The sequence below is a fragment of the Astyanax mexicanus genome, chromosome 1 (genome assembly GCF_023375975.1).
Source record: "Astyanax mexicanus isolate ESR-SI-001 chromosome 1, AstMex3_surface, whole genome shotgun sequence".
Lineage (NCBI taxonomy): Eukaryota > Metazoa > Chordata > Actinopteri > Characiformes > Acestrorhamphidae > Astyanax > Astyanax mexicanus.
In genome coordinates, this window is record NC_064408.1 from 84,491,788 (window position 1) to 84,519,773 (window position 27,986).

Consider the following 27,986-nt stretch of genomic DNA (forward strand, 5'->3'; position numbering starts at 1 on the left):
AAACAGAAGAAAAATATTGTGAAGATGACTTTGCATTTCCTTTTTAATTTAAAGTGTATGACTACTTTGATATTCTGGGAAGAAGAAAGCCATTCAACATTTCAACATCTCCAAGAAGTCTCTTTTTAATGACTTAATCACGCTTTTTAAATGCATCAATGTCCCATGACACTGCACGTTATTTTTCCACCTTTGTAACAGTTGTTAGCTGTTCTGGATAACAATGGCTTCCAAATACCATAAATGTAAAAGTTAAATCTTGAGTAATGTATATAATACATATACATGTACATAAATGCCTCTTTTAAAAGTCTCACATAATTTAAAACAGGTTATATCAGAATTGGTGGAACTTGCAGGCTCTATCTGGATACCCAGTGTAACACCTTAGCCCATGTCTGTCTTCTGTTTCTCCCTCGTTTGGTCTCTTGTGCTCCTGCCCCTGTTCCCAGCCATGTGCTTGTGTTGTTGTTTTTGTACCTGTCTCCACCATAGCTCCGCCCCAGCCCTGCCCTAGCTATTAGTGTTCTCACCTGTGTCCTGTCTGTAACCCCGCCCCCTCGTCATCCAAGCCCAGGTGTTTCTCACTCTCCTCCTGTATTTAAGCCCCTTTGTTTGAATGTTCAGTGTCGAGTCTTTTGTATCCTTTGTATCTTTTGCATCCTTGCATCCTTAGTCCGTAGGTATCCTTGTTGCCCGTATGTATCCTAGTCTTAGTTTCTTAGTCTGAGTTTCTTAGTTTGATTTATCCTTGCCTTGTTCTTTGTTAGTTTGTTTGCTGTCCGTTATCAGGTTTGTTTCATGTCTCTTGATGTATTTTTATCATCTGTCAGTGCTCTATGTGTTCCCCAGTTTCCTCAGTCCTGTTTTCAGTTTATTCCCTGTGTATTTTGTATTTGTTTTCTTTAATAAATCCCTTTTTGTTTGCATTTGCGTCCGCCTCCGAGTCCTCCCTGCACCCGCACCTGACAGAAGGATCGACCAAAAAATGGATGCAGCAAACAAGTGGACCGGCTCCAGGTTGGCGATCCGCCATGCACCATGTGGGACCCCGGCGTTGGAATCCCCGAGGCCTAAAGGACGCTACAGGCCTCGGGGTAGACGTTCTAAGGGGTCCCGCCAGCAGGAAGAGGATCCCTTTACTGGGGAGGATTTTCTTGGGGGGGCGCTACGGGTTGGTGCGTTGAGCCTCGGGTCTCATCCCGTGTTTGGCAGTAGCCATGAGTACCCGAGGCAAGTGGCGCGCAGCCCGTGGGACTACCTGGGATGTGCGCCCAGTAGCTCCGAGGAGGAGGAGGAGCTCTACCCCGCACCAGCCCGTACTCCATTGCCGTTTCCCCCAGGGGCTGTACTCTACCCGGCTCTCGGCCGCAAAGCTCCTAAGGCCGTCTCGACTCCCGTGATGCCCGCGGCTGAATCACTGCACCCCGTGAAGCTCGAGGCTGAAACGCCGCGCTCCGAGAAGCTCACGGCTGAGGCTCCGTGCTCCAAGACCCCCGCGGCTCATCCGCGCTCCGAGAAGCTCGCGGCTGAGGCTCCGCGCTCCGAGACCCCCGCGGCTCATCCGCTCCCCGAGACTTCAGCGGTGGCCGCGCCGCTCCCCGAGAAAGCGCCGGCGGCAGCGCCGCTCTCTGAAGCTCCGGCTAAGCTAGCTAGCCTGCTAGCTCCACCGCGCTCTTCAGCCCAGCCGGCTTCCAGCTCTCCAGCCCGGCCGGCTTCCAGCTCTATAGCCCGGCCGGCTTCCAGCTCTCCAGCCCGGCCGGCTTCCAGCTCTCAAGCCCGGCCGGCTTCCAGCTCTCAAGCCCCACCTGCTTCCAGCTCTCCAGCCCGGCCGGATTCCTGGTTTTCGACTCCTGCTGCAGAAGCAAGCTCCGGTCCGGTTTCTACAGCCTCGCCCACTGCTGAATCTGCGGTTCCAGTCCGGATCTTGGCGGCAGCCGCACTCTCAGCTCCTGCTGCAGCGGCTTCTTCGCCAGCTGTGCCAGCCGCTTTCAAGCCCGCGGTGGCAGCCGCTTCCACATTAGCAGGAACCGCCGCCTCTGTTTCAGCGCTGCCCGCGGCTCCGGCCGCCTCTGTTTCAGAGCTGCCCGTGGCTCCGGCCGCCTCTGTTTCAGCGCTGCCCGCGGCTCCGCCCGCCTCTGTTTCAGTGCTGCCCGCGGCTCCGGCCGCCTCTGACTCTGTGCCCGCGGCTCCGGCCGCCTCAGACTCTGTGCCCGCTGCCACCCCAGTTCACGTGCCTGGGCTGCCCGCCTCTGCTCCTGTGCCTACTCCCAGGTCACGAGCTCCTAGGATCGCCGCGCCTGCTCAAGCTGCACCCGCCGCGCCTGCTCAAGCTGCACCCGCCGCGCCTGCTCAAGCTGCACCCGCTGCCCCAGCTCAAGCACCAGCAGCACCCGCTGCCCCAGCTCAAGCACCAGCAGCACCCGCTGCCCCAGCTCAAGCACCAGCAGCACCCGCTGCCCCAGCTCCAGCACCAGCAGCTCCCGCTGCTACAGCCTCAGCTCCAGCACCAGCAGTGCCTGCCACCCACGTGGTACCCACTGCCTTTGACCCTGTGCCCACGGCTCCGGCCATCTCTGATCCTGTGCCCACTCCTAGAACTTTGTACACCCCCAAGCCAACTCCCAGAACAATGTTTGGTCCCAAGCCCCGTGTTTCCAGGCCTGTCCCGAGGCCTCCTGACTTTGCCCCCAGTACTGTGCCCAGGCTGTCCCCACAGACTTTTGTTAGTCCTGGGCACCCTCCTGTGTATCTGGTCCCCGTGTCTCTCCCTGTTTTGGTCCCTGTCTCAGTTTGTGTCCCTGTACCCATCTCAGTCTCTGTTTCTGTTCCTGTCCCCGTCACCATGTTCGTGTCTGTCCCTGTCAATGTATTTGTCCCAGTTCCCCTGTCCAGTTTTGTCCGGTCCCCGTCTTCTGTTCGGTCTGCTGCCCAGTCTCAGTCCCTGTCTAGTGCCCAGCCCCCTGTCCAGTCTCAGCCCCGTGTCCAGTCTTTTGTCCAGTCTAAGCCCACTGTCCAGTCTGTGTTTCAACCCCCTGTCCAGTCTCAGCCCTCTGTCCAGTCTTTTGTCCAGTCCGTGCCCCATGTCCAGTCTAGGTTCCCTGTCCAGTCCCAGTCTCCGTTCCCTGTCCAGTCTCTGTCTCATGTCCAGTCCCCGGTCAGTCCCTGTGTCCAGTCCCCTGTTCAGCCATGTGTCCTGTCCCCATCCCAGTCTGCATTCCAGTCTCCGTCCCATGTCAAGTTCCCTGCCCGGTCTCCGTCTCCTGTCCAGTTTCCATTCCCTGTCCAGTCCTCTGTCCAGTCTCCGTTCGTGTCCCTTGTCCAGCCTCTGTTCCCTCTCTCTCGGAGCCTCTGGTAGTGGCGCCATTGAGGGGGGGTAATGTAACACCTTAGCCCATGTCTGTCTTCTGTTTCTCCCTCGTTTGGTCTCTTGTGCTCCTGCCCCTGTTTTCCTGTCAAGTGTTCCCAGCCATGTGCTTGTGTTGTTGTTTTTGTACCTGTCTCCACCATAGCTCCGCCCCAGCCCTGCCCTAGCTATTAGTGTTCTCACCTGTGTCCTGTCTGTAACCCCGCCCCCTCGTCATCCAAGCCCAGGTGTTTCTCACTCTCCTCCTGTATTTAAGCCCCTTTGTTTGAATGTTCAGTGTCGAGTCTTTTGTATCCTTGCATCCTTAGTCCGTAGGTATCCTTGTTGCCCGTATGTATCCTAGTCTTAGTTTCTTAGTCTGAGTTTCTTAGTTTGATTTATCCTTGCCTTGTTCTTTGTTAGTTTGTTTGCTGTCCGTGATCAGGTTTGTTTCATGTCTCTTGATGTATGCTTATCATCTGTCAGTGCTCTATGTGTTCCCCAGTTTCCTCAGTCCTGTTTTCAGTTTATTCCCTGTGTATTTTGTATTTGTTTTCTTTAATAAATCCCTTTTTGTTTGCATTTGCGTCCGCCTCCGCGTCCCCCCTGCACCCGCACCTGACACCCAGGCCAGAGTCTGGTATGCATTTGTGTTGTTTTTCATACATGAATCCAGGAGAAACAGTTCAAATTAACATCATGTTTATCCAAATAAACCAACAAAACTGAAAGCAGATAGATCTTGAGTGACCCTACCATTTCTTCAGTGCCTCCGGCTGCGGGGACAAAGAAGATTTTGTACTGGCGCACAGCTCCATCAGCAGGTTCCCACTTCACATTGAGAGAGGTCATGGTGGGGTCAGTGACTCTTAGATTCTTCACTCCACCCAAGGGTCCTACAAAGGAGAAGCACATTTTTATGTTTTACACATCAAAACCTGCTTAAAATTTTATATTTTATGTTGTCCTGACACAGATTTAATGATCCAATGCTTTGTATTTTTAACAAGCTGTATCTTCAATATGCATATGAAACTTTAAATCATATTCAGCCAATTTGTTTGGGACAAAATGACCCTTCAAACAGAGATTTTTTTTTCCAAATGCAAATGTACGTATATCCCTTGTTAAAAATGATGATGGCAAAAATATTACCATAGTTTAATGTGGAGTTTCAATGTTTTATGAGAATTTTCTTCATGACAAGCATAAATATACCAGTAGTACTTCGTCTCAGTAGCTAGCTTGCAGAGTTTGCAGTATTTAAGGTGGAACTGAAAAATAAAACAAATGAAAGCTAATAAAAGCTAATTTCTGGACCACCTGCCCCCTTTCTGGACACATACGGTGCCAAGTTTTACTAGTTAACCAGCAGCAGCTAGGTTGCTGAACTTTAGTGCTGCACTGCTTTAGCTATATCTGTATCAGGTTCTTGAAGGGTTGTCCCAATTCGTAGGGGGAGGATTTCAACCTTTCCCCTTGTAACTCTGTTTCAATGAGAATGGTTAAACTCAAAAAGAAAAATGTGATTGGGTCAAAATTAAATGACTTAAAACAATGCTTTACTTTAAACACACATTAGCACAATTTCCGTGTGTGATGTTTTTTTTTTTAATGGAGCTATGAGACCAGGAAGTAATGGATGCTTACATACATCAATCACACTTGCAGTTTCAAGGTGATTTTTTTTTTTAATAAAATGAACACTTACTTGTCTTTCCATTTTCTGACATCCTCTTTCCTTCGCCCTCAGCATACACTGGGTAGACAGTGACAGTGTAGAGTGTGTCAGACTGCAGGCCTCTCAGAACTGTGTTGGTGGTGGTCCCGGATACCTGCTCCTGTTTATTTGATGCAAAACTAATGTCAGTCCATCTAATCTTTAGCATGAATGGCTAGCACACTGACACTTTGCATTGCCAAGATAATATGACAAACATGTGAGAACAAACATTTATGTATGTATGTATGTACACAATTTCCACAGTAATCATTCCCAGAGAGAGCAAGGCCAATTATTCTCTCTCAGGGCTCTGGTAGCTGATGGCAAGCTACATAGACAGGATTCGAACCGGCGATCTCCTGATCATAATCATTCACATTTTAATAGAAATGGGCCAATTTGACAAAAAAATAGATGTAAATAATATTTCTATTTTTTTCTAGATAAATCCAAACCATAAAACACTGCGTGGATGAGAAGAGCAGCAATTGAAAAGGGCAGAAATGCTACTAAATACAAAATAATATTTATAATTTTTGCAGTTAATACAGAAAGTGCACAAGAGTACGAGGTGTATGAGAAGCAGGAAGCTAAAAGTCCTACCAGTCCTACCATGCTCTCAGCACCACCGGCTGCAGGAACATAAAGGACTTTGTATTCTTTCACTTTTCCTTCTGCCGGCTCCCAGCGTACATTCAGTGTGGTCATGGTGGGATTTAGAACCTGGAGGTTCCTCACTCCACCTAATGGCTCTGTGAGGACACAATTATCAGCATTTAGAATAATGCAGTCTGATTCTTATTCCTCTACAACTGAAATTATATCTGTCTGGCATCACTTTTAATAAAAGTGTGGCCAAAAGTCAAGACAAATAGCCTCTTAAATCACACTAACACCTTGGGAGGTTTCCTTCAGACACTTACTTGTCTTTCCTTGGCCAGATATGTCCCGGATCTCTCCGCTGCCATAGACGGCAGCGACGGTGATGGAATAAGGAGTGTCAGGAGTGAGCTTCTGAAGAATAACACTGTTCTTCTTTCCCCCAACTTGGGTCTGTTAGGAATAGATGTCAGCAGTAAGGCTCTTTGTTTGTTTTAAACAAATGAGAGAAAAAAAACCCTCTCAAAGTTTACCGGATACTCATGTCATCAGCGTAACCATTAGTTGACATGTAACACCATTTCAACTCCAGTGCCAAGCGCTTTTCACAGCAAGTCCTCTGGATTGACTCCAAGTCATCAAACTCAGCATTGCATTGTTAGCCAAACATGCCCAGTGCAATTTCACAGATCCTATTTCAGTCTTGACTTTTATGAATACAGGGAGTACAAAGCACAGTTCCTCCCAAAGCAGAGGAATTCTCTTAAACTCACAGCTGAGCGGCCATATCCTCACCATATCCGTCAACCCATTACACTTCCCTACCCAGTCATAAAGAAATTATGGGAGGTATTTCCCAATGGTCAATATTTCCTCCTCCGCATTTATGGCCTTAACAACTGTAAACACAGTGAAAATATGTTCCACATATCATGGAACTATGCTTATAAATCAGTAAATGTACATTTACAAAACTGTAAATGCAAGTTAACATTCCACTGTGTCTTTTAATGACATTTTCTTCACTGACAGTTGCTTTAACCCTACGTTTAACACACAACTGTAAGCTTATGTGATCTAAAACTGCTGCTGCACAGTAAAATGCAGTTAAATGGGTCTGCATTATTAAAGCTACTGTCTCCGCCATATCCTAAACACAGTAGGCTATCTTAGGTTGATAAATTTTCATTTTCTGTAGATTGCAGGTACAGTTCAGTCTGGTTCAGATGACACTTAATGATTTATATTAATCTCACTTGTCCCTGACCCATTTTTTGTTTAGGTTAATAATAAACTGAATTTTTTATTTACGATACCTACAGTATATCCTTATCCTGATGGCTAAATTGTACTGTGTCATTTTTACCATTCTGCATTCTGCTTCTTTAAAGATTAAAATCTGCTACTGATACATGAGGCTTTCTAACTCCCGATGTCAAACTTTGTTAGTATAAAAGGTCATCGGTTTCAGACACTGACAAAGTGTGTGTTAAATTCTGTCAAAAAGCAACAATAAATTATTCCAGAAATGTTTTTTTTTGTTTTGTTTTTTTCCACAAAGCAATGTCCATAAGGGATGTCAATTAAGTTATCACTGAGGAATGTCTGGCAGTGATGTGCAAACCTTCTCTGACCTAACAAACAGGCTGTGGGACAATGTCATAATCTAAATATTAAATTAATGATGTGAGAGAAGACAAATGGCCTGCCATTTTCTTCCTCTCTTTGTGAAGTGTACATCACTGCCATTTATTGAGTAATGTGTCAGAAACGTGTTTCTCCAGCTGTTATAAAGCTCTGTCGGGAAAGTGTTTATATCTAACTGTCTGTGGATTGTCTGTATTTATTTAACCCTATATTGTAAAGTTTTTTTTTGGTTTCGGCTTTGAGAAATATGCAGCAAAATGTAATAATATAAATTGAATAAAGAGTGTTATCCTCAGAGAATGCCTATTTACTAGTATTTAATATGCAGTTTCTATGCATGGCACAATTCATGTTCATACACTCATGCTTCTAAAACAAATGCTTCTATATAACTGATGTTGCTACAGTACAGCAGTACAGAAAGTGCTCTAAGCATTGCTGATGAGGTTACAATAGTTAACAGCGCTCGGACAACAGAAGCGACACATATTACACATTCAACATTAACAGTATATTGGAGATGTTTTTGTCCATGTGTTCTAAAGTGTGTTGAGAGGGGTAGCTTATGGTGAGACAATTCAGATTGAGAAGCTGTTCCTGTCTTGCTTCCAGCTTTCCAGTGGGTTTCCTAGTGTAATTAATAACATAAGGACTAAGAAGTTTATAAAACGTATATCGTGTTACTAATGTGGAAAGTTCTGCTGGGCGTAATCGAGTGAGCTAAACAGGCCCATTAGCTTCTGGTTGTAAAGATTTGCATGGCACTGAGGGGGGCTGGTGGTGGTTGAGGTTACTGGGTGTAGTCAGACTTACAGACAAAGTTTTTCCACCAGCCACTGGCTGGAAGTTGATTTTGTAGTTCTGCACGGGGCCTGGGGCGTGATCCCACTTTACAGTCAGCGTGGTGGTGGTGGCATTGAACACCTGCAGGTTCTGAGGAGGTCCGATGGGAGCTGGTAGCAGATACAACATTAAATTAGTCAAGTCTTTGTGCAGTGAGAGATGAATTGGCTGGGCTGTTATATATTAGGCACTGCTACATTAGCTTAATCAATCCTTGAAGCTGGATGGAGAATGGTTGTGATGAAGACAAAACATGATTCACAATATGAACACATTGCAGCCGGGCAGGTTATGTATGCACATGCATATGTAATGACAATACAGCCTAACGACACCAGCAACTCAGGACACTGATGACAAATGATATTAATGAGACATGATGGGTGACAAAAACGACAAATGACATGAATGATGAATAGTCGATGGTTCTGGAAGAATGTTTGCTGCAGATCTGTGACCACACTTTTCTTTTGCATTTGCAGCAGTGGGTTCTGAAATGCACATGCATTTTTTTTTAAAGTGTGTTTTCATCAACACTTTCATCACAATCACTAGCAACACAAGTACATGTTTTACACAATGGCAACATTTCTTCTTGTTTAAAACAACATACCAGGAGTACTGATCTTTGACACTAGAAAAGACGTCAAGAGAACAAAAGAACATTATTTCAGTTTGCTCCATGGATCGTTATTTCAGTGGAAAATCTTACGATATTTTCAAGGTGAGAAATGTGTGAGTGTATCTGCAGGACTGCATGTACTCTGTGTTTTGTTTCTCTGTGTGTTTATGTGCCTTACATGTGCGTTCACTGCCCATCAAATCCTCGCTCTCAGACTCATCTGGGTAAATGGCTGTGATTGTAACATCATACAGAGTGTCCGGGTTCAGCTCAGTGAGGACACGAGTGGTTTCTTCATTGGACAAGATATCCTTCAGAGAGACCATAGAAATCCATCTTACATTCAAAATCAGACTCAAAAACACTACTAGGTTTGACAACCAACCAAATAAACATGTAACACATTTGTTTTACACATTTTACATTTTATACAGTGTTAGCATCATACACGTATGTATATAAGATTATGTAAAACTGGCTTAAGTGGCTTAATGAAAGGTATAATGATTTAGGCATGCAGTTAAGCTAAGGTACTAGATTCAAGATTTCATTCAGTGATGGATAAAGAAAATGGAAAGCATGGAGCTTGGGAAGGTGGGGTGTTTATAAAGATAAGTAAGCTAGTAAATTTCTCATATATTCTGTTTCAAACAGACTCAGTTGGTAAAGATTTACTGTATATACTGAAATATCCATCTCTGTCTGTCCACTTCTAATGAACTATATATTAAAAAAAAAACATTGCAAAACCTTTGCCAAGAATTCATTTAATCTATATGTAAGGTATTATTTGCTAATGTACATGAACCCTGCCGGGATCTTGCTGTGTATTAAGCTATTAAAGTGTACAAATAAAAAAAAACATTCTTACAAATGTTTTTACAAAAAATTTCACATGCAATTTTGGTGTACTAAAATAGTTATCTACTGCCATGTTATATCAAAATAAGCAAATTAAAATGTTACCACACTACCTCAACATGACTTCACAGCTACTGCTATGTACCGCATGCTTTCCAACTGCACTACTGGACCTCAAGAGTTACTGTTTTAGGGTAGCTTAAGTAAACTTACATATTGGAAGTTGTTCTCTCCTTTCTTGGTCCAGCCAACTCGATACAAGGCTACATCTGGGGCTCCGTGTTCCCATGTGACTCTGAATGATGTCTGTGTCACCTCAGAAAAACGCAAGTTCTTTGGGGCAGGAACCACATCTGTGTGGACAGAGTACATGGTTACAGACATGATTGGCATCAGCTAGTCATGGACAGTCAGGTCATCAGTGAGATGCTAACCCATGTTTTTCGATATCAGGCCAAAATGCTGTTTGTTAGCCCTGATGTGCTTGTGTGTAAAGTGAAGAGGAGATTGTACCAGGGTGAAAATAAAAGAAAAGAAAAAAGGTTTTCTATAAACACCGCCCCATGCAATGACTGCTAAAAGGAATATGCACGTTTGCATTGCCTGGCGTTGAAGTGGCAAAACACATGGGAGGCATTCAGATAGCAGGGTTGACTGAAGTGCTGAAATGTCTTATAAACATCATCCAGTTCTACCCTAAGGGGACGTTTTTTGGGCAGATGCCGTCATACACATGCAGAGGCAGTATTTAGCTAGAGGCAGATATGCATTTTGAGTATTTGAAAATATTTATAGTGGCAGGTAGGTCATGACAAGCAGTAAACAAATCTTTACAATGCTTGGAGTTCAGGGAACCTTTAATGTGAACAACAATAAAGCTATACTACCAATTATTAAAAACATACACATTTTTTAAATGTACAACCAAAACATGTACAATAAAAAAAATATTGTTGACCTGTAATCTCGCTGCCAATCATTGTGCTTCCTGGACCTTCATCATAAACGGGAGTCACAGCAACATCGTATTCGGTTTGAGAACGAAGGCCAGTGAGAAGCAGGGTTGTGATATCACCCATAACCTCATCCTGTTGATTAGACCCAAAACAAATCAACCTAACATAGAATGTGCAACAGACAAAATACAAAATGCTGAAACAGTTCTCTAATTCGATATACTGTTCTGAAACAGGAATAAAATGCAAATAATTATGCATACACATTTGAGAGTTTTGTTGGCCGATCAGTTCTTTGTTAGGCAGCCTTATTAAGAACAAGGTCAATTAAGTTAAAATCATATACTGTATTTCTCCACAATGGAAATGTTATCAAGACAGGCCTGTTGATTTGTTGTTTAGATTACATTAACACATTTAGACACCAAACATGCTCTCTACTCTCTAGAGTAGAATATAAAATGTATCTTGTATGTCCACTGACACGGACATGGAGTCCCAGGCATATATTCAGATTGTGAAGCAATTCTTTATGTTCACAGATATCAGAGGTTGCCTAGACTCAACTCTGAATATTTTGCATGTCTATTTGATGTCCTAGTCAGACGATCTAAATTTAAACAGGTTTTGTACAGACAAAAAAACATGCTACTGATTGACATGATCCAGCATGATTTGAACATCTTTCTCACATGGCACGTTTGCTGACAAATAGAGAAAACGTAAAACATTTTCTGGACAAACTATGACTTAGAATCTGCACTTTTCACAACTTTAAAAGAAGTTTAGAACTAGTAAAGAACTGGTTAAGGCTGTTAACTGGTAAGTTCCTTCAGTCTCTTAGGTCGTACGTTTTGCTTAATTTTAACTGGTATCTTCTGTCTGCCAGAATAAGCCACAGCTTTCCCTTCTCCCTATCCCAGCAACATAAAGCAGTGATTCTTCACTGCTGACTCTTCTTCCCCCGTTTGTATGGCATTTCCTTATAGCTTGGCTTTGGCTTTTCTAATCTTGAGATTCTTTATGAGTGTTGAAATCTTTACTCATAATCTTATATACAGTGTTATTCCAGTTCCATTCCCTTAAGCATTGTAAGCAAACAAACTGGGCATTTATACAACATGTGTGAACTATCATCTGTTTCTGTTTATATCATTAATTGCTGTCCTTGCAAAGGTGCAAAAAGGTACAGAAAAAAACATGTAATATTGAATACCTCTTTCACATCTCCACCCTCAGGCTTGTAGGTGATCATGTACTTTCTGACATTTCCTGGAGCTGCATCCCAGAATAAACGGAAGGAGCTGTGGGTCACATCTGTGATCCGCAACTTACCCGCAGGAGGCAGAGGTACTGAAAGAAAGAGAGACGGATGAGACAGAGGTTTAGAGAGAGACAAATGAGTAAAATATACAGAGCAAAAGAAGGAAGAGAATGAAACTTTTGGCCGGAAGAGTAGGCTGACGTACAGGTAACTCCCTGGTCCGTGAGGGGATCGCTGGCTGCTTCCCCATGAAGGGCAAACAGGGAAAGTGTGTAGGCTGTGTTGGGGACCAGCTGTAGCAGCTGGACATCGTTCACATCTGCCTGAACTCTCATCTGCAGAAGAGAGAGTGAGAAAGAGAGTCAGAGACAGAGACAGAGAGATTTAGACGGAGGCCGGATGTTTGGGGTAAAAGCACAAACAGACAGCAGTTGTAAAGCAGACGTTTTGAACACCTGGTCAAAAGTGTATAGAAACACCACAGTTGTTTCCTAAGGTATGTCTGCTTTGCAATGACTGACTTCACTTCTGGGGCTATTTCTGGCAGCGCTAATTCATACGGCCCACAAAAGAAGAGGATCAGAAAAAAATACGGAGCATCTGTTCAAATTCTGTTTGGTTCATATCATCTCAATGACTTCAGGGGGGAAATTGGGCCTCATGCAGCCAACATGAGCTAATCCTTGCCATTACCTTCTCAAGTCCAGAAAGTCTGCTTTTTGTAGACCTTGCCTGAACAGCACTGTAAAAAGCGCGGCTTCCTGATTTTCTGCGATCGCTGCGTTTTGCCATCTGGAGTGTGTGAGGGGTCTTTGGCAGAAGCCCTGATCTACACACTACACCACTACACACTCTCAAGGCCTCGTAAAGTAGAAGTGGAAAGGCAGAGTAAGCATATGTACGTGGCTCATGGTCACTCACCTCTTTCTCTACGGTGGGCACAGTGGCGTTGATGGCGCTGTACAGCAGCATGTAGCCGGTGGCACCGGCCGCCTTCTCCCACTTCACACGCATGCTGGTCAAAGCCTCGTCATACACAGTCATGCGCTTCACTGCAGGCAGGGGCACTGTGGAATCAAGAGAAAATGTAGTTGATACACCTGAATAACTGTACTATACTCAACTGCCTCAGACCTGGACAGCTATCATATCAATTGTTGACAATTGTATAAGGCCAGAGCGGGACATCTGTACCATCTTATAACTAAACCATAGCTTAGAGTTTGTGGGGGAGCATAAAGTAATATACTACAATTATAGCTGCTGAACTGTACTGTGAGAATATAGACTATATGGCTATTGGTATTGCTGCACATTAAAGGAACACCAATCAACTATTGTAAAGTGCAGAACTGGAAACTGGATTTAAGGTCCAGATTTAAAGACCTCTGCTAGAGTGTCAACAAATTCAACAATACTCTTTTTGTTAAGTTATGGTTATGACTGTAAAATAAAAATGATGAGAAAAACACTGAATTGAATGAAGATTGATTACCATAACAATAAAAGGTGACTCATCTCCACTTCAGCACTTAAGCTAATTAAAAAGCTCTATGCTTATTAAAACTTTAAAAGCATTTTAGTTAACCCCATTCATTTTTACAGTATGGAGAACTAAAACTAAGAATTGTGGGAAATCAAAAAGAGGAGGAAAAGGAATAAACAGAGTCTGGCTGCTTAAAAAAAAGGACATTCATCTTAGATATCAGATTAGACACTTGTTGACAACACTGTTCTGAAAGAGAGTTTTTAGTATTTCTTTCATCTATTAGTCTCATAATCCATATCTAATGTTTTTACTCTGTGTGAAGAGGCTGGGAACCACAGCTTAATGGAAATCCACAAAGAAAGTTATTACCAGGCCACATCACACCCTTCCACAGGCGGGCAGAAATACTGCCACACATTACAAGCAGTGGTCACTCAGGGGACCGACGATCCAAGCTGAAGTGTTAGCTTAAGTTGTCAATAAAGAAAGCCACAATGACTAAGAAAACATCTGATACTTCCAAGTGGCTCAAGACAAAACGGTGAAAGAGATTTTTTATGATACTGAGAAAGGTCTTAATAGTTAAGATATTCAAAAAAAAAATTGCATAAACCAGAAAATGAGGGAGGGTAATAAAAACGCTTGGGGTATTTAACATCGCATAAATTCACCTAAGTTTTCTTTATCAGTAAATAACTAGACCAAAAGTACAACACTGGGCTGGACTCCTGGATGAAGATAAATGTTTTCTGTAGCTCCCTAATTTTCCAGCTGCTGAATCTGTGAGTTAAAGCAACAGCACTGAAATTAAACAATGAGTGAAACCATTTGTGTTACTTCAGAAGAACAGCTCTATAGAAGTGTCACTCTGACATTACAGCCAGTAACTGTTCTTCATCAGCCCTCCAAAATAAGGATGATGGTCAGAATCTGCAGAGCTCTAGAGCACAGGAAGTGATATCAGATTTAATTTACTGTAAGTGAGAAATGTTGGAGAGCAGAGAAGGGGGTTAACATCTGTATGACTTACAGGTGGTTTCTGTGCCTTTGAGAGGCTCACTGCTTTCCTCTCCAATCACAGAGAAGACGTTGACAACGTACTCAGTCATGGGGGTCAGGTTAGTCAGCACGAGAGTGTTCTCCTCCCCATCCACATACATCTGTGAAAAATTAAAATGAAGAAACCTGTCATCTTTTGTCTCCATGTATATAATGAAAGAAAGAAGATTGGGAAAGATAACAACGTGACCAAAAAACAACCTCATGGAGCAGAACTGCCATCTGGAAATTGGACATATGTGGAATCAGTGTGATACTTAAAAGCTCCAATTATTTCCAGCCTGGGAAGACTGAAATTTGATGTTCCTGTAGACCTCCCATATGCAGTATGAATTTGAGCTATTACATAACAGTAGCTGTTTCCACTGTAAGAGATCCAGTAAAGTGTAAAACTGATGTGTAGCCACTTATGTAAGATTTAACTGGAAGCACCACACAGGACTTGTGCCCTGCTTCGAAACTTTATTTTTATGTTTCTTGAGCTTATGGAAACCTATGGTATGTGAGGGTGGAAAAAGGATTATCTTTTTTTACATGAATATGATGGAAACAATATGCTCTCTTCTAGCCCCCATGTCATATATGCAATAATTCCTTATTTTGTTTATGATCTGTATTATTGTTTTATCTCCTATGATACACATAAGCAGAGAAAACTACTGATTCTTCACTTTATACATATATGTATTTATACATATAAATACAATATATATATATATATATATACACAATTAATGTATATCTGCATCTTTTTTATCAGGCTTGAATGTAAATTATTAACACCAGTCAATCACTTCTAATGATTAAAGTGTGCACAGTTTAGATAAGGTTTTAAAGTGGGAAAGATACTCTGTGATGTAACTCTTACCACTTCAGTTTTGCCTCCAGCTAGTGGGACATATTCAATGCGGAATCTCTCCACAGGCTCATCGGGAGGCATCCAGGTGGCCCGGAATGAGTAGTGGGTCACCTCTGAAGTCACTAGGTCTGTTGGTGTCCCTGGGCCTCCTCCTGTTTTTTGAGCAATAGAAATTTTGGTTTGTCAAACAGCTCTCAGTCTAAGAAATACACAAGCTGCAAATCTACCTCAGGCATATTAGATTCTTAAAAAGGCTAAGAGGGCCATATATCAGCAGCCTCTATGAAAGGCTGCTTCAGAATACACTACAACCCTGTACTTTGTGTTAAATCACTGTTATCCTCCAGGGAGGACTGAAGCTCGACCTACAGTCTCTATGACAGAGTTATGACAATGTTATGCATTCAGCGAAATCTATTTCAAAAAGAAAGAACCTGGCAAAAAGGATCAGGAAACGACATCCGCAAGGGTTGGCACACACTTGAGAAGGGGTGTTAAGCCAAGCCATGCAACTCTGATTAATATTTTTTGCCTCCCCTATAGTCTTACTCTGGTTATAGCACTACAGCAGAAGATCATTTGCAGCCTCTGCTTTAAGAGCACAATCCAGTCACTGTTTGGCATTCCGACACACTATAATAATATCACTATCAACAGACTGTGGAATGTGGGGGGAAAGTAGGACCATAGCCTTTCATTGGAAAAAATGTCTATTTCTTAATTGGATGTGATGACATGTAGAAAGTCATGATCTAATTTCAAAAGTAGTTTTTTTTTGGCATGTCACATATGAATAATTTTCTGTTGATATGTTAATAACAGTCTCTTTTATTCTAATTCAAACCAAGAGAGCTGTCTTTATTCATGAATTGGCAAGAGATCATTTCACATCATAATTACAACATGAATATCAAACAAATCCATGGAAAACAAGCATAACAAGGCTTGCCACATATGTTTTATTATGATGCATGATTCGTGTAGAAGTTACCTGGTCCTTTGACACTGTTACAGAGATTCACTGTAAGATCATCCACAATGTCCAGCAGGAAGGAGAAATCGTTTACGTTGTACATGTGGATTTCATCCGGGTCAGAAGCAATGGACCTCAACTCATTCTCATCAGCATTCTTCACACCTAAATGTTGAACACAACACAGTATCTAATGCTCTTTTATTCTTTTATTAAGGTTAAATAGCAAATTGTCCAGATTGCAGGTTTACAGTTATCTTGCCACTTTTGTGTGTTAAAAGCAATTAATTAATTAAGCATTAATAAAATCCAGGCTTTAACTGGACTGGCTGTTCCTTTTTGTTAAACATATAGAGTAACTGTGTCATGATTTATTTCTGTAAGAACAGAAGTATACAATCACCAAAGTGAATTTGGTATTAATAAACGCTGAATCATAAAAAGTTACACACCAACGGCATAAAGCTCGATGCCCTCACTCCGCAGACTCTGGGAGCTGAGTATAATCTCATCCTGAGATTTGCCGTCAGTAATAAGGACGCCGATCTTACGCGAGTCAGGCCGGAGACCAACATTTGGTTTGAAGTTGTTCTGCAGGATGTAGCTCAAGGCCAGACCTAGCGAGGATAAAAGGAAAATTAGCAACACTTTAAACAACATATTTGGTGTAAAATGTAATTACAAAAAGACTGAGACACACACAGCAGTCATCTGCCAAAACTTCTAAGAGCAAATAAAATAAAACTAAACTTTATAAATCTTCATCAACAGTCTTCAACACAATAGGTGTCCTTCAGTATTTAAGTAATGAATAATAATTGCACAAAAGGATCCAGAATGACTATTAAACACTAAAAGTGGCTAATGTACAGAAAGGTTTAATACCTGTCATAGTATTTCCGCCTTTGTAAGGTAGGTTGGCCACAGCTGCCAGTAGGGATTCGCGGGTTGGATGTGCATTGAGGTGCCATTCAGTCTTGGGGTCTCCACTGTACTGAGCCAAACCTGAAAATCAGACAGAGGGGATTTGATTTCTTCACACATTCATGGGAAGGACCACAGCAAATTCCAGGTAATAACTCAATTTGGGGCCCAGACAACTTTCACATCTGGTGTCCAGAAATATTACTGTCTTTGCCATAAACCATTTTTTTACTATTCCTCTAAAGTCAAAAGGACACAAACCCAACTTTCTGAAATGTGTGAGACTGTTCTCTTCCATTCACACATTGTTCTAGAACATTCTTATTACTTTCACACTGTTTTATTATGTTTGAATTTAAAATTACTATAAAATTACTTTTGATTTGATTTGATAAAACTCAGCTGACCCAGTAAGTGCTCAAAGTTAGGATCATGGCTAGGTTTAAGATCACAGTAAGAGATTAGAAAAGCTTGGGTAAAATTTAATTGTAAAGTGATTTATCTGAATTTAATAGCTATTCAGTTGAATTTGAATTTTAAGCTTGAGTATTGTCTTGCATGGTTAAACAAACAAATAAATGTTCAATTCATAATATTAAATAATATTTTTCTATAATGTTCTGCCTTCATTTAAAGTTTTGCTAATTTTTGCTCACTTTAAAATATCACAATTTTAAAAACAATTTTAAAACACATCATACAAAAAGGTACCAGAAGCTGAATAAGTCTTACCAATCTGAACCTTGTCAGGGCCAATGTCGAAGACTCCCACCATACGAGCGATGAACGAACGGATGGTCTTAAAGTTTACGCGGCCAATACTCCAGGATCCATCCACAAGCAGGATTATATCAGCTTTGGCTGAAGTTTTACACTGCGCATCTGGAAGGTGAAAGACACCAGTCACACAGAGACAGGAAGCAGAGTGGTAGCTTCTACAAGATCCAATTGAATGATAAAAGTCAGACTTATTTATAGGAAAAACTAAATGTGAGTAAAAAAAGACAAAACAACAACATCCAGCATCGTCACACAAAATAAAAATATCACAAGTTCACATTTTTTATTTATTTCTTTTCTTGAAGAATTAATTGACAGTTTGTACAAAGATTTATGTCTTTTCTGTTCCCCCCACATCTTCCTCTGCTGGATCCAAAGTCTCTTCTGGCGTCAGGCCCTGGAGGCCATTTCTGCTGGGGTCACAATCTCCAAACAGAAGAGAGCCTCTCCATACGAGATATACGAGCAAAGCCCTTGTCTGAGTTATGGTGCATTCCTCCTTCATAGGTTTTTTCCTTTTTTTTTTTTTTTCATGGCTCCAGACACCTGCAAATTGGTGCAAGAAATTCCACTTTGTTGGCGACTCTATGTGCTGTCTCTGCAATTGAAAACAGTTATATGAAGCTGAATAATCCATCACTTAATTCAGCAAGAAAAACAGAAGTCTGCTCGATGGGTGGTGGTTCCAGGTAAGAATATCCTGATCAGTTCTATTGTTCCCCATTTAATGCATTTAATTAAGTATGATCATCCAATGTGATGAGGTAGTATGATTTATGCTATACTGCAAGACTACTTTGATATTTCTTTATTTACACTTTTTAACCAGAACTGTATGATATTGGAAAACTGACTATAAAATTGTTTATACTCTGCAATATATATTGCAATATTAAATTTTGCTAGACATTGCCAGAAGTCAACAACCCAAAATGCTATGATATTAAATTGAAAAATTAAATAAAATTTACCTTACATTCCAGTGCATGCCCTGCAATATTAATATATATATATATATATATATATATATATATATATATATATATATATATATATTACTGCACAAGCTCACTTTGCCATGAGGATGGTAAAACGATAGTTCTAACACTTTTTTCTTCCTTATTCCTAATGGTTTATGTAGCTTATTAGTTTCTATTTTTGAACATTTTAAAGCTAACCACCAGCAGATGTTTGTTGAGAAATGGTGGCCTTGAAAAATAAAATTATTTTTACAGCATTAGTTTGTATAGTAGTCTGTGTAGTCTGTATTAAAGCAGCACAGTGTTACATTCAACACTGGAACAATAGCCGTGCTTAAACCCTGCTGTTTGCTGTTTGTTCTAAACAGGTTATGAGGGTTTTATAACAATAGGGTTCCAGAAGGACTAATAAAAAAGAAAAATGCACTGCAGTGTTTCTTGGTTGATCATTAAACACTAAACACCAGATAACTCCTGCAGAGGTCTGTTTCCACCAATTTAGCAACTTTCTTCTAGACATAGCTGTGGCAGCTCTTGAGCTGAGGCGTCAGATTCATACATTATGGGGCATAAGGGCGCCATAGCCGTTCTTTATAACGGGAGGAATTTATGTCTAGGGTCGGCGTATCTCTAGGCTCTCATAGCAGTACCATAACATTTTCCTTGCTGCATGCTGGGCTGGGGACCACTGGCAAAAAAAAAAATCCCTCCCTCTTGCTCTCCCCCTCTTTCGCCACCTCTCTCCCTCTCTACTCCTTACTGAGAGCAGAGATTTTTTCCACCATGCCTTCTACTAGCAGAGAAGAACTAAAGAATGAAGTGAGTGAGGGAAAAACAAAATGCTGGCACATTAGGAGGCGTTAAAGTATGTGGAGCCGACACAGATGCTACATTCCTAATGCTTAGTTGTTTGCTGTGGAACAATTATGGCCGTCCTGTTATCCATGCTTAAATGTGCTGCAGCTGATCAATCAGTTGCGAATAGATAGATAAAAAAAATGTAATCATTTTTATAAATCAGAGAAACACATCATCAATACAAAACAAATGATGCAATCAGTGAGTTAATATTACTGGTGCTTGTAGTTTTTTCTTAATTATTATAGACATAATGAGTACTTTGTGTTCCACAAGTGATTTTCTGGTGTGTTTGTTTGTGTGTTATAACAATAAGAGAATGTTAGCCAAACTGCTAGTCAGAAGCTTTGAGACTTTGAGAAGATTTTCCCCTCTTCTAAAACTGTTGGTTTTTAATTTTCAATTAAGGTAAATTTGCAAAGGTTTTGTTAACATACAACAATTTATTTCCCTTGATATCAAGGGTAAGTTTGTGCAAGTAATAAATTATAAAGTTATAATAAGTTGAGTTCTGAGAGTCTTTCCCCAGAGTGTAAAGTAAAATAATATTTATTACACTGTTATTACAAACTGGAAAAGTCTTTGTGTCTATCTTACGCAACATTTAGAATGAATGAGCTTAAATGAGCAGGTCAGTTTCCTCTTCTAAGAAGTGTTGGATACATCCAGGTAGCTGTGCAAAGTCAGAGCCCACCAGGCTCTTAAAGGGAATGGCAAGTGATACACTGATTGGATTATTTCACAGTATGCCTAAAACACACTCATGATTAATTCTATGATTAATTAAGATTTTGAGCTGCACAAGGTGTATTTCTACCATCGCTATGATAGCAAACAAACACTCATACACCCTAAGTCAAGCTGCACAGTGCACGGTTGACAGCTCGCCTGTAGATAACTAAAATAAGGCCCTGTGTGTCTATTTGTAAGACTCATGTAATAGGTAATAATAGGTATGCTGTGCAGTTCACATGTAAAAATCCCTGTATTTGGTTCCGTTAAAGAGGTTTTACCAGGAGGGTCCATGGGTGGTGGTTCAGGTGGGTCAACAAGGGTGGTCATCTCTTCTCCTGCCAATGGCAAACTCTGGCCTCCATCAAACATTCCAAACACTGCCACCGAGTACTTAGTTCCTGCTCTGCGAAAAAAAAGACAAAACAAAACATAATAATAATATTAGAAACATTAGAAAAGTAGATCTGGGTTAATTTGACCAAAGAATAAATTTTGTGTAACTTAATTTATTACATATATATTACAGTCAAATTGAAAAGAAGAAAGAAGCCTAACCATCTGGTACAGAAAACAGTTGAATATATTAAATTAACAAGCCAAAAGTTCCAACTGGGAGCAGTGTTTTCCTCCCTACCTGAGCTCTTCTAGGACGACTGTGTTGTCGTAGGGTCCAACTTGCATCTCTTCCAGGAATAACTCATTATCAATAGGGTGAAAAGAGACCTTGTACCCTCGAACATTACCGGGTGCAGGGTCCCATGTAACACGGAAACTAGTCTTAGTTGGTTCTGATGTCTGCAAGTTTCTTGGCGCTTTGTAAGGAGACACTGCATGAGAACAGAGACACAATAGCATCAATCAGAGAGAGTGTCAATGATTAAAAGTCCCACATAAACTTTTTAAACAACATCAAGGACAAATTTACCCTGATCCTCAAAAACAACAAACAAAAAAGCAACATGTGTCCAATTAAATATGTTTAATTAAATATGTTGCTGTTCTTTCATTTTTGCACTGCAGCTACTAAGCCAACATAGTAGTAGTAAGTAGTAGTAGAAGAAGACCATACACTACCCGATAATAATACACATAGTGCATGGCTTAATCACATACTTGTTGTGTTAGCTAAACTAGGTTGAGTTACATGCAGCCAGTGTGGTAAATGGACTTGGGTTGTAGTGAAACATGATAACAAGTAAGCATTTCAATAGCCCACCTCTGTTCTCCTCCAGCACTCCTAAATACACGCTTTTAGCCGATGCTTTCAACTGGCTTACAAAGCTAATGATAGGGGCATAGCCTTACCCATACCAAAAATGGTGTAAAGGTGTAAAAATATTTATTTCTTTGCATGGACAACACTATGTTCCTATTGCTAGCATTGTAAACCTGTAAGGAGCATCGGCAAAAAGTGCTGTATTTCAGAAGGCTGGAAGTAAACAAAGGTGGACTTTTCAACAATTCAAGTTAATAATCGTTAATGTTTATATATATAATGTTTCACTACATTTTAGTTCATTTCACGCTAGATTTCTCCAATAAGCCACTCATGTAATGATCTATTCATGCATTACATGATATATAAGCTACATTACCCGCTAACTACTTTGATGACGATGGCTAGCTGTGTAAATTATATCTATTAAAGAATCACCACTGTTAACACAATGCATCTATTGAATACATATTCTATCATATCTAGTCCTATCATTACTTGTTATTAAAAAAAAAAAAGAAAAAAAAAAAAAAAAAAAAACAAGTCATTGCAAACATAACTTGAGTCAACTAAATGTATATTCAAGACAGTGTATGTCACACTCTGTCAGCAGTGCAAAACATACAGGCATTGTTAATGACCCCCACAACAAAAGTAATAGCACAGATATGTGACTCATTGGCTGTGAATTATGGGCCAAACGTACGTGTGGTTCCTACTCCTTGCCTTGCTTTGCCTTCTCCTCGCTTGTAGATGGGGTGGACGGTGATGTCATAGGTGGTCATGGGCTGCAGTCGCTTCAGGAATGCTGTGGTTGTGTTATGTGGCACTTTAATGGTCATCTCCTTGCCGCCTAACTGGGGCGAGTACGTCACCCTGTAGCTCAGCACTCTTCCTGGCGCAGCCCTCCACCTCACTTTCATTGTCTTCTCAGTCTCATCGAACACCGTCAGTGCTTTGGCAGCAGCAGAAGCTGGAGGCAGAGAAACAGGAATAATGTAAAATGAAATGTTTTTATTTAAAGTGAGCAAATGGCAACACATTTTAAAAAAGGCAATGCCTAAAGTTCCCTTAAATGCCCTTAAGGTCAAGAAAGGTAATTTGTGCTTTAAGACACCCCTTAAGGACATGCTTTACACATGCATTTTTGGACGAACTGAAAGACACCAAACTGAAATATTATGTGAGGCCGAAAGCTAGTACAGGATTTTATATGAATATATTTTGAGTTACAGTGCATTATGCACTTCTCACAAGCGACCTCCTGCCCATTCACCAGTTACACAGTGCAGACACCAGAATGCCAAGACAAGAGTGAAAATAATATAGATCCATTATTCTTCTTCATACAAGTTAGTGGAGCATAATTATAAAAAATATTATGGAAAACAATTTTGAAGTGGTTAATTTCAAAAGGAAAATAAGAGAGGATATGGTAGATATAAAACCACAACACAAAGCAAAAAAAAAAGGAAAAACTTTCTCGAGTCTATTGGAGCTGTGTCAAATTCCTCCCTTATGCAAGTTTCCGTTCTATGTGTTCCCCTGTGTGTTCGTGAGGAACTGGAAAAGGCGCATGCTCTTTAACTAAGCATGTCCAAAGTCTGTTAGCCACTGTCTCAGACATAAGGCCCAAATTACAGACTGCTGTGCACAGATGCATGGCTTTAAAAGTCCTTTACTCCATTTCTGTGATGCTATCCCCCACCCCTGACAAACCCCCCCTTCCCCCAATCATCTCATTTTTTCCACTGAGGAGCAATCATCACGGCACAGACTGCAACCCTATTTTATAGCAAAATCTAGAATGTGAAAGCACCACCATATGTACGTTCTGTGCAGAAAAAAACTTTGATCAATATGTGTATACAATTATTCTGGTAGTCTGTGTGTGGGACGTTTAGGAGTACATTGGGCATAGTGGTGTCTGGTCTAGACACACGTAAAAAGCTCATGAGTTTATACTTGCCAAATAGAACAGGTTTTTTTTATGAGTGACTGCCTACTAATTTATATTTTGTTCTAAATTCAAGCATATTTCTCTGCAAATCCCCCACATGAAAGGATCTTTGGAAGTGTCAACAGAACAACAGACACCACTGTTCAAGTTAGTTTATTTCCTGTTTGTTTCAGGCTATTTTTATGTATAATATATAATACATACCATCAGTGGTCTCCTCTCCGACTAGTGGCTCTCCCTCTCCGAGGCCATAGGAGGCGAAGACAGACACCTGGTAACGTGTCTCTGAGCTCAGGCCCTCCAGCAGAGTGCTGGTCACATCTCCAGGAACCATCTTCTCTCCAGATTCATCACTGAACTGGGACTTCCAGCGAACACGGTATTGTCTTACCCGCCCCGGGGCGGCAGACCAAGACACCATAAAGCTGCTGTCTGTCACGTCACTGGTTATCAGGTCTCTGGGGGAGCCCAATTCTGTGTAGAGAAAAAAAAACATATGATAAATAAAATATACATACCTTTCTAAAAACTATAAAAGTTTTATTTAAGAAAGAACATGTTTGGTGATGTTTAGTTTTGCACTGGAGCTAAGTGGCTAATGTAGAAAATTAATAATGCAAGCTTGTCCCTCACCAATTAGTATAAACAAGTAAATCCAAATGACAAACCTGTGCGTTATGACATAATTTACCCAACATTTTTGTATGTCTAGAATGATAGTGATTCTAAAGTTTCTTTCTCTTTATCAACACAAAAAATACACTAACAAAAATTAATCAAAGCTTTTAGAACAGAGCTCATATATTCTGATAATCAATGTAATATCAACTGATCTGGTAAACAGGATTCTGGATGTTTTTTTTTTTCCCCAAAACATCTGCTCTACATATTCAGTATATGGTGTAATGAACATTACTGGAAACTCAGGGTGTGTGGCCTCACGGTATGACATCAGTTAAAAGCTAAATTGAACAAGGGCTTTTCCTCATTATGTACAGGAACTTGTTTCTATGCACCTTATTATTCTATTTATACACTAATTTCTACACAAAAGTTCATAAATGGATGTAATGCTGATTGACTTCAACTGGCTACAGAGGATTTACACACGCTACAGACATTTACAATTGACTATAGAGAATTTGCATTCTACTATGAAGTAAAATTACAATTAAAAATTATATTTATACAGTTTTAAAAGAGACTTGTGTACCACTACTTAACATCAACACTCTCCCAAAGATTTTATTTTCCATGTTGATCATTAGTGAGCTAAAGTATGACGTATACCAAAGCAATAGCTTCAATATGTTCTCATATAAGTGGCTAAAAGACTTGCCTGAAAATACAGCCAAATTAACAGAAGGTTTTCTCTTTCGAAGATTCTTTTTTTTTATCTTCCATTTCTTATTTGTGATTCAGATAAAAAAATACTACTATACACAAAAACATGACTTTTCATCAGTTTATCAAGATGAACATATGTCTTCTTTAATACCAAAAATAGATGGAAATGAGCATGTACTCTTTTTTCGTTGTATTATGAGAGCTACAGAGTTTAAGCCTTAAAGCATGTGTTTCATTTTATAGATCAGCGAGAAAGCTATATCTGATTTTAAACCAAGTCTTTCCAACTGCAATGCCAAAAATAATCTATCACCAGTGTTGGGAGTAACGGCGTTAAAACTAACGGCGTTACTTTTTTCAGTAACGAGTAATCTAACTAATTACTATGACTGTAACTATAACGCCGTTACCATTTCCGACACCCCGTTACTGCACGTTACTTTAGCAGCTCTATGAACTTTTTTTTTTACTTCGCTTTGCCCTGGTTAACCCTTCCTCTGTCCGGTGAACTTGAGCTTCTGGCCGCTGTGCCTGTAGGTTTACGTGGTTTGGCGTGGTGAAGTGAGGCACAATTGTGACGATTTGCGTGCTCTAATCAATTCAGTGATTGCCGTGGACAGCCCAAGTTCCGAATTAAGGACGTTAAGCTCTTTTTAGCTGCTCCGGTTTTTGTGGTGCTGCTGCTTTCTCCCTTTTGGTGAAGTTGTTATATTAATACCATTTTAACGGGCATTAAATTGTTGTTTTTGTCCATTATTTTGTTTTATATATACATATTTCTTTTGAGTGTGGCTTGGTTTGTTTAATTTCATCCTCAGACGCGTTTTTCCGCTTTTTTCAGTATTACAAGTTTTAGTAATTTTCTTTGGCTGTGTGGAGAATTTCGTTTTATTTTTTTGAAATTTGTTAGATTATATTTTTGTCAACATTTTGGGTTTATTTTCGTTTGTTATTTTTCTAATAATAATAGTAAATGCATAATTGATTTCCTTTTTTTTGACGGGCGAATAATAAAAAGTAACGCAATAGTTACTTTTACTGGTAACTAATTACTTTTATAGTGGAGTAACTCCGTTAGTAACTCAGTTACTTTTTTGGAGAAGTAACGAGTAACTATAACTAATTACTTTTTCAAAGTAACGTGCCCAACACTGTCTATCACACACAATATTTCCTATAAGCCATCATTCCTGCACTGGTGAAAATTCATTTCCTTATTTCAACAGAAGCACAAGCAGACTCAAGCACTGCTGCCATCTTACAGGCTCTCAGATGCATACAATGTGTGTTTGGAGGCATTAAGATGTATGGAATATGCCACACAAAATTCCTGAAATGTCTGCATTTGGCACAACTGAGCAAAACAGCCATTTATTTAAACACTTTTTCTGTTTGATGCATACTAATACTTTCCCTAAATGGGTAGTAAAGTGTCTTGGCTGATGTGGGTAATGTGGTATGTAGAAAATACATAAAGTGGTCAAACAGCAGGGTTGATGAAGTACATCTTAAATTAAAGTAACTTCATACATGAACAAGCTTTTCTATATGGCCATGAAATGTCCAGTGGATTACTGTGTCCTGCTTTGGACAAGCCGCCTCCACCAAAAAGTCAAGCTGTTCCAGAAGTGAATTCTGGAATGCAAATAAAGTCTTTGTAGCAAAAGTAGTTTTTTGAAGTCCACCCACATAAGATGACCATAGGAAAGGTCAAGTGCTGAAAAAGCATGCAGTATGGGCTTTAATTACGTCATCAAGGTTAAGAGCCAGAGAGTAAAGCCCAGCTTGAACATATTATGCGCTTTGACAAATGCCAGGGATTGAAGGGTCATCCTTGGCTGAGTATCCTCAGGTGCTGTGGAAAACCCTGTTGGAGGGACCCACCTTTTGCCTCCCCTTCACAGATTTAGACTGATTTTCTTTCCACAGCCCTCTCTTTCCCTCCTAATCTGTCTCCTTTTCACTGTTTGAAACTGGCTGTCCAAAACAAAGAGGGAAATAGTCAGGATTCCCTTTGGAATAACCTCCCCTGCTTGCTTTGAAATGTTCCACAGGTAACGCGTTCCATGTGTGTCCCTTTTGTGCCCCTAATACAATAACTTCTCCATTTCTCTTGATTTTATGTAATTTTCTGCGAGCATGAAATCAAATTGAATATCTCTTTTTTAAGTGGTTTTCACTGAACAGTGACAGAAGGGAGCTCATTTCAGGTTCTTCTGTATTGTGGTGGTCTCCTTTGTGAAACTTTAGCAGAATATTTTTTAGCTTTAAACTTACAAGACTAGTAGTTCAGAAAACTTTAGAAAGGTGAAGTGATTAAAGTTATATAAAAAGCTTTGGATTTTTTTAAATACATTTTGTACCAATGTAAGACTTGTATTACTTATGTTGAGAAAACTAAAAATTTCAAGGCACCTTACTGCACTACATTTTTGAATTTAGAGCAATTCAAACTTGTAAGATTTGAAGTGCCGCCAGTTGTGCTAACTAGAAATCTGATGTCGTGACCAACACCAGAATTGCTCAAAAGACCCTGTTTAATTGGAGAGTCAAAATGAGCATGTGCAGAGTAGTTGGCTTAGCCTAAACAAGGGTTCAACTACAGTTTGCAATTCTTGCCAACACAGATTGTTTAGTTAGACAAAGTTTTAACAAGAAATCTAATAATGCTAGTTGAGTCAATTCGTTTGCAATAGTTTGCAATGGAATTCAATGTTTTTTGTTCAGTTGACTCAAAAATCTCTGAAAAGTTTTGTTTTAGTCCAAAATAATTTCTATACATGGGAAATAGACCCAACAGAAACCCTTACATTAAGGGATCTAGCACAAAATGTGAAAATACTTACAATATAATACAAGTTTTGCCTTTCTTGAGTTAGGCTCCTAAGAGGATTTCTAAAGTCTCTCTGCATCTAGACTGATTTGGCAATTATCTGCCCATTTT

General features: G+C 40.4%; 1 protein-coding gene across 7 annotated transcripts in view; it reads right to left on the minus strand.

The window, feature by feature from the left end:
* The window catches only part of col12a1b (collagen, type XII, alpha 1b), an 86,182-nt gene that overhangs the window by 41,171 nt on the left and 17,025 nt on the right, over nucleotides 1-27,986 (minus strand). For 3 of the 7 annotated variants that reach the window (XM_022684629.2, XM_049484781.1, XM_049484760.1), the window contains exons 14-35: nucleotides 23,900-24,169; nucleotides 22,442-22,708; nucleotides 21,154-21,346; nucleotides 20,798-20,922; nucleotides 17,899-18,048; nucleotides 17,128-17,247; nucleotides 16,695-16,859; nucleotides 16,261-16,407; nucleotides 15,279-15,421; nucleotides 14,382-14,511; nucleotides 12,784-12,929; nucleotides 12,068-12,197; nucleotides 11,815-11,951; nucleotides 10,601-10,730; nucleotides 9,856-9,995; nucleotides 8,960-9,092; nucleotides 8,773-8,793; nucleotides 8,130-8,269; nucleotides 5,993-6,122; nucleotides 5,673-5,821; nucleotides 5,058-5,187; nucleotides 4,103-4,242 (exon numbers count right to left, since the gene is read on the minus strand). In XM_022684629.2, the coding sequence (XP_022540350.2) occupies nucleotides 4,103-4,242; nucleotides 5,058-5,187; nucleotides 5,673-5,821; nucleotides 5,993-6,122; nucleotides 8,130-8,269; nucleotides 8,773-8,793; nucleotides 8,960-9,092; nucleotides 9,856-9,995; nucleotides 10,601-10,730; nucleotides 11,815-11,951; nucleotides 12,068-12,197; nucleotides 12,784-12,929; nucleotides 14,382-14,511; nucleotides 15,279-15,421; nucleotides 16,261-16,407; nucleotides 16,695-16,859; nucleotides 17,128-17,247; nucleotides 17,899-18,048; nucleotides 20,798-20,922; nucleotides 21,154-21,346; nucleotides 22,442-22,708; nucleotides 23,900-24,169 (3,236 nt within the window). Of the gene's footprint in view, nucleotides 1-4,102; nucleotides 4,243-5,057; nucleotides 5,188-5,672; nucleotides 5,822-5,992; nucleotides 6,123-8,129; nucleotides 8,270-8,772; nucleotides 8,794-8,959; nucleotides 9,093-9,855; nucleotides 9,996-10,600; nucleotides 10,731-11,814; nucleotides 11,952-12,067; nucleotides 12,198-12,783; nucleotides 12,930-14,381; nucleotides 14,512-15,278; nucleotides 15,422-16,260; nucleotides 16,408-16,694; nucleotides 16,860-17,127; nucleotides 17,248-17,898; nucleotides 18,049-20,797; nucleotides 20,923-21,153; nucleotides 21,347-22,441; nucleotides 22,709-23,899; nucleotides 24,170-27,986 lie in introns of those variants that run through there. The other 4 variants (XM_022684633.2, XM_049484770.1, XM_049484787.1 and 1 more) reach the window with 4 other exon arrangements.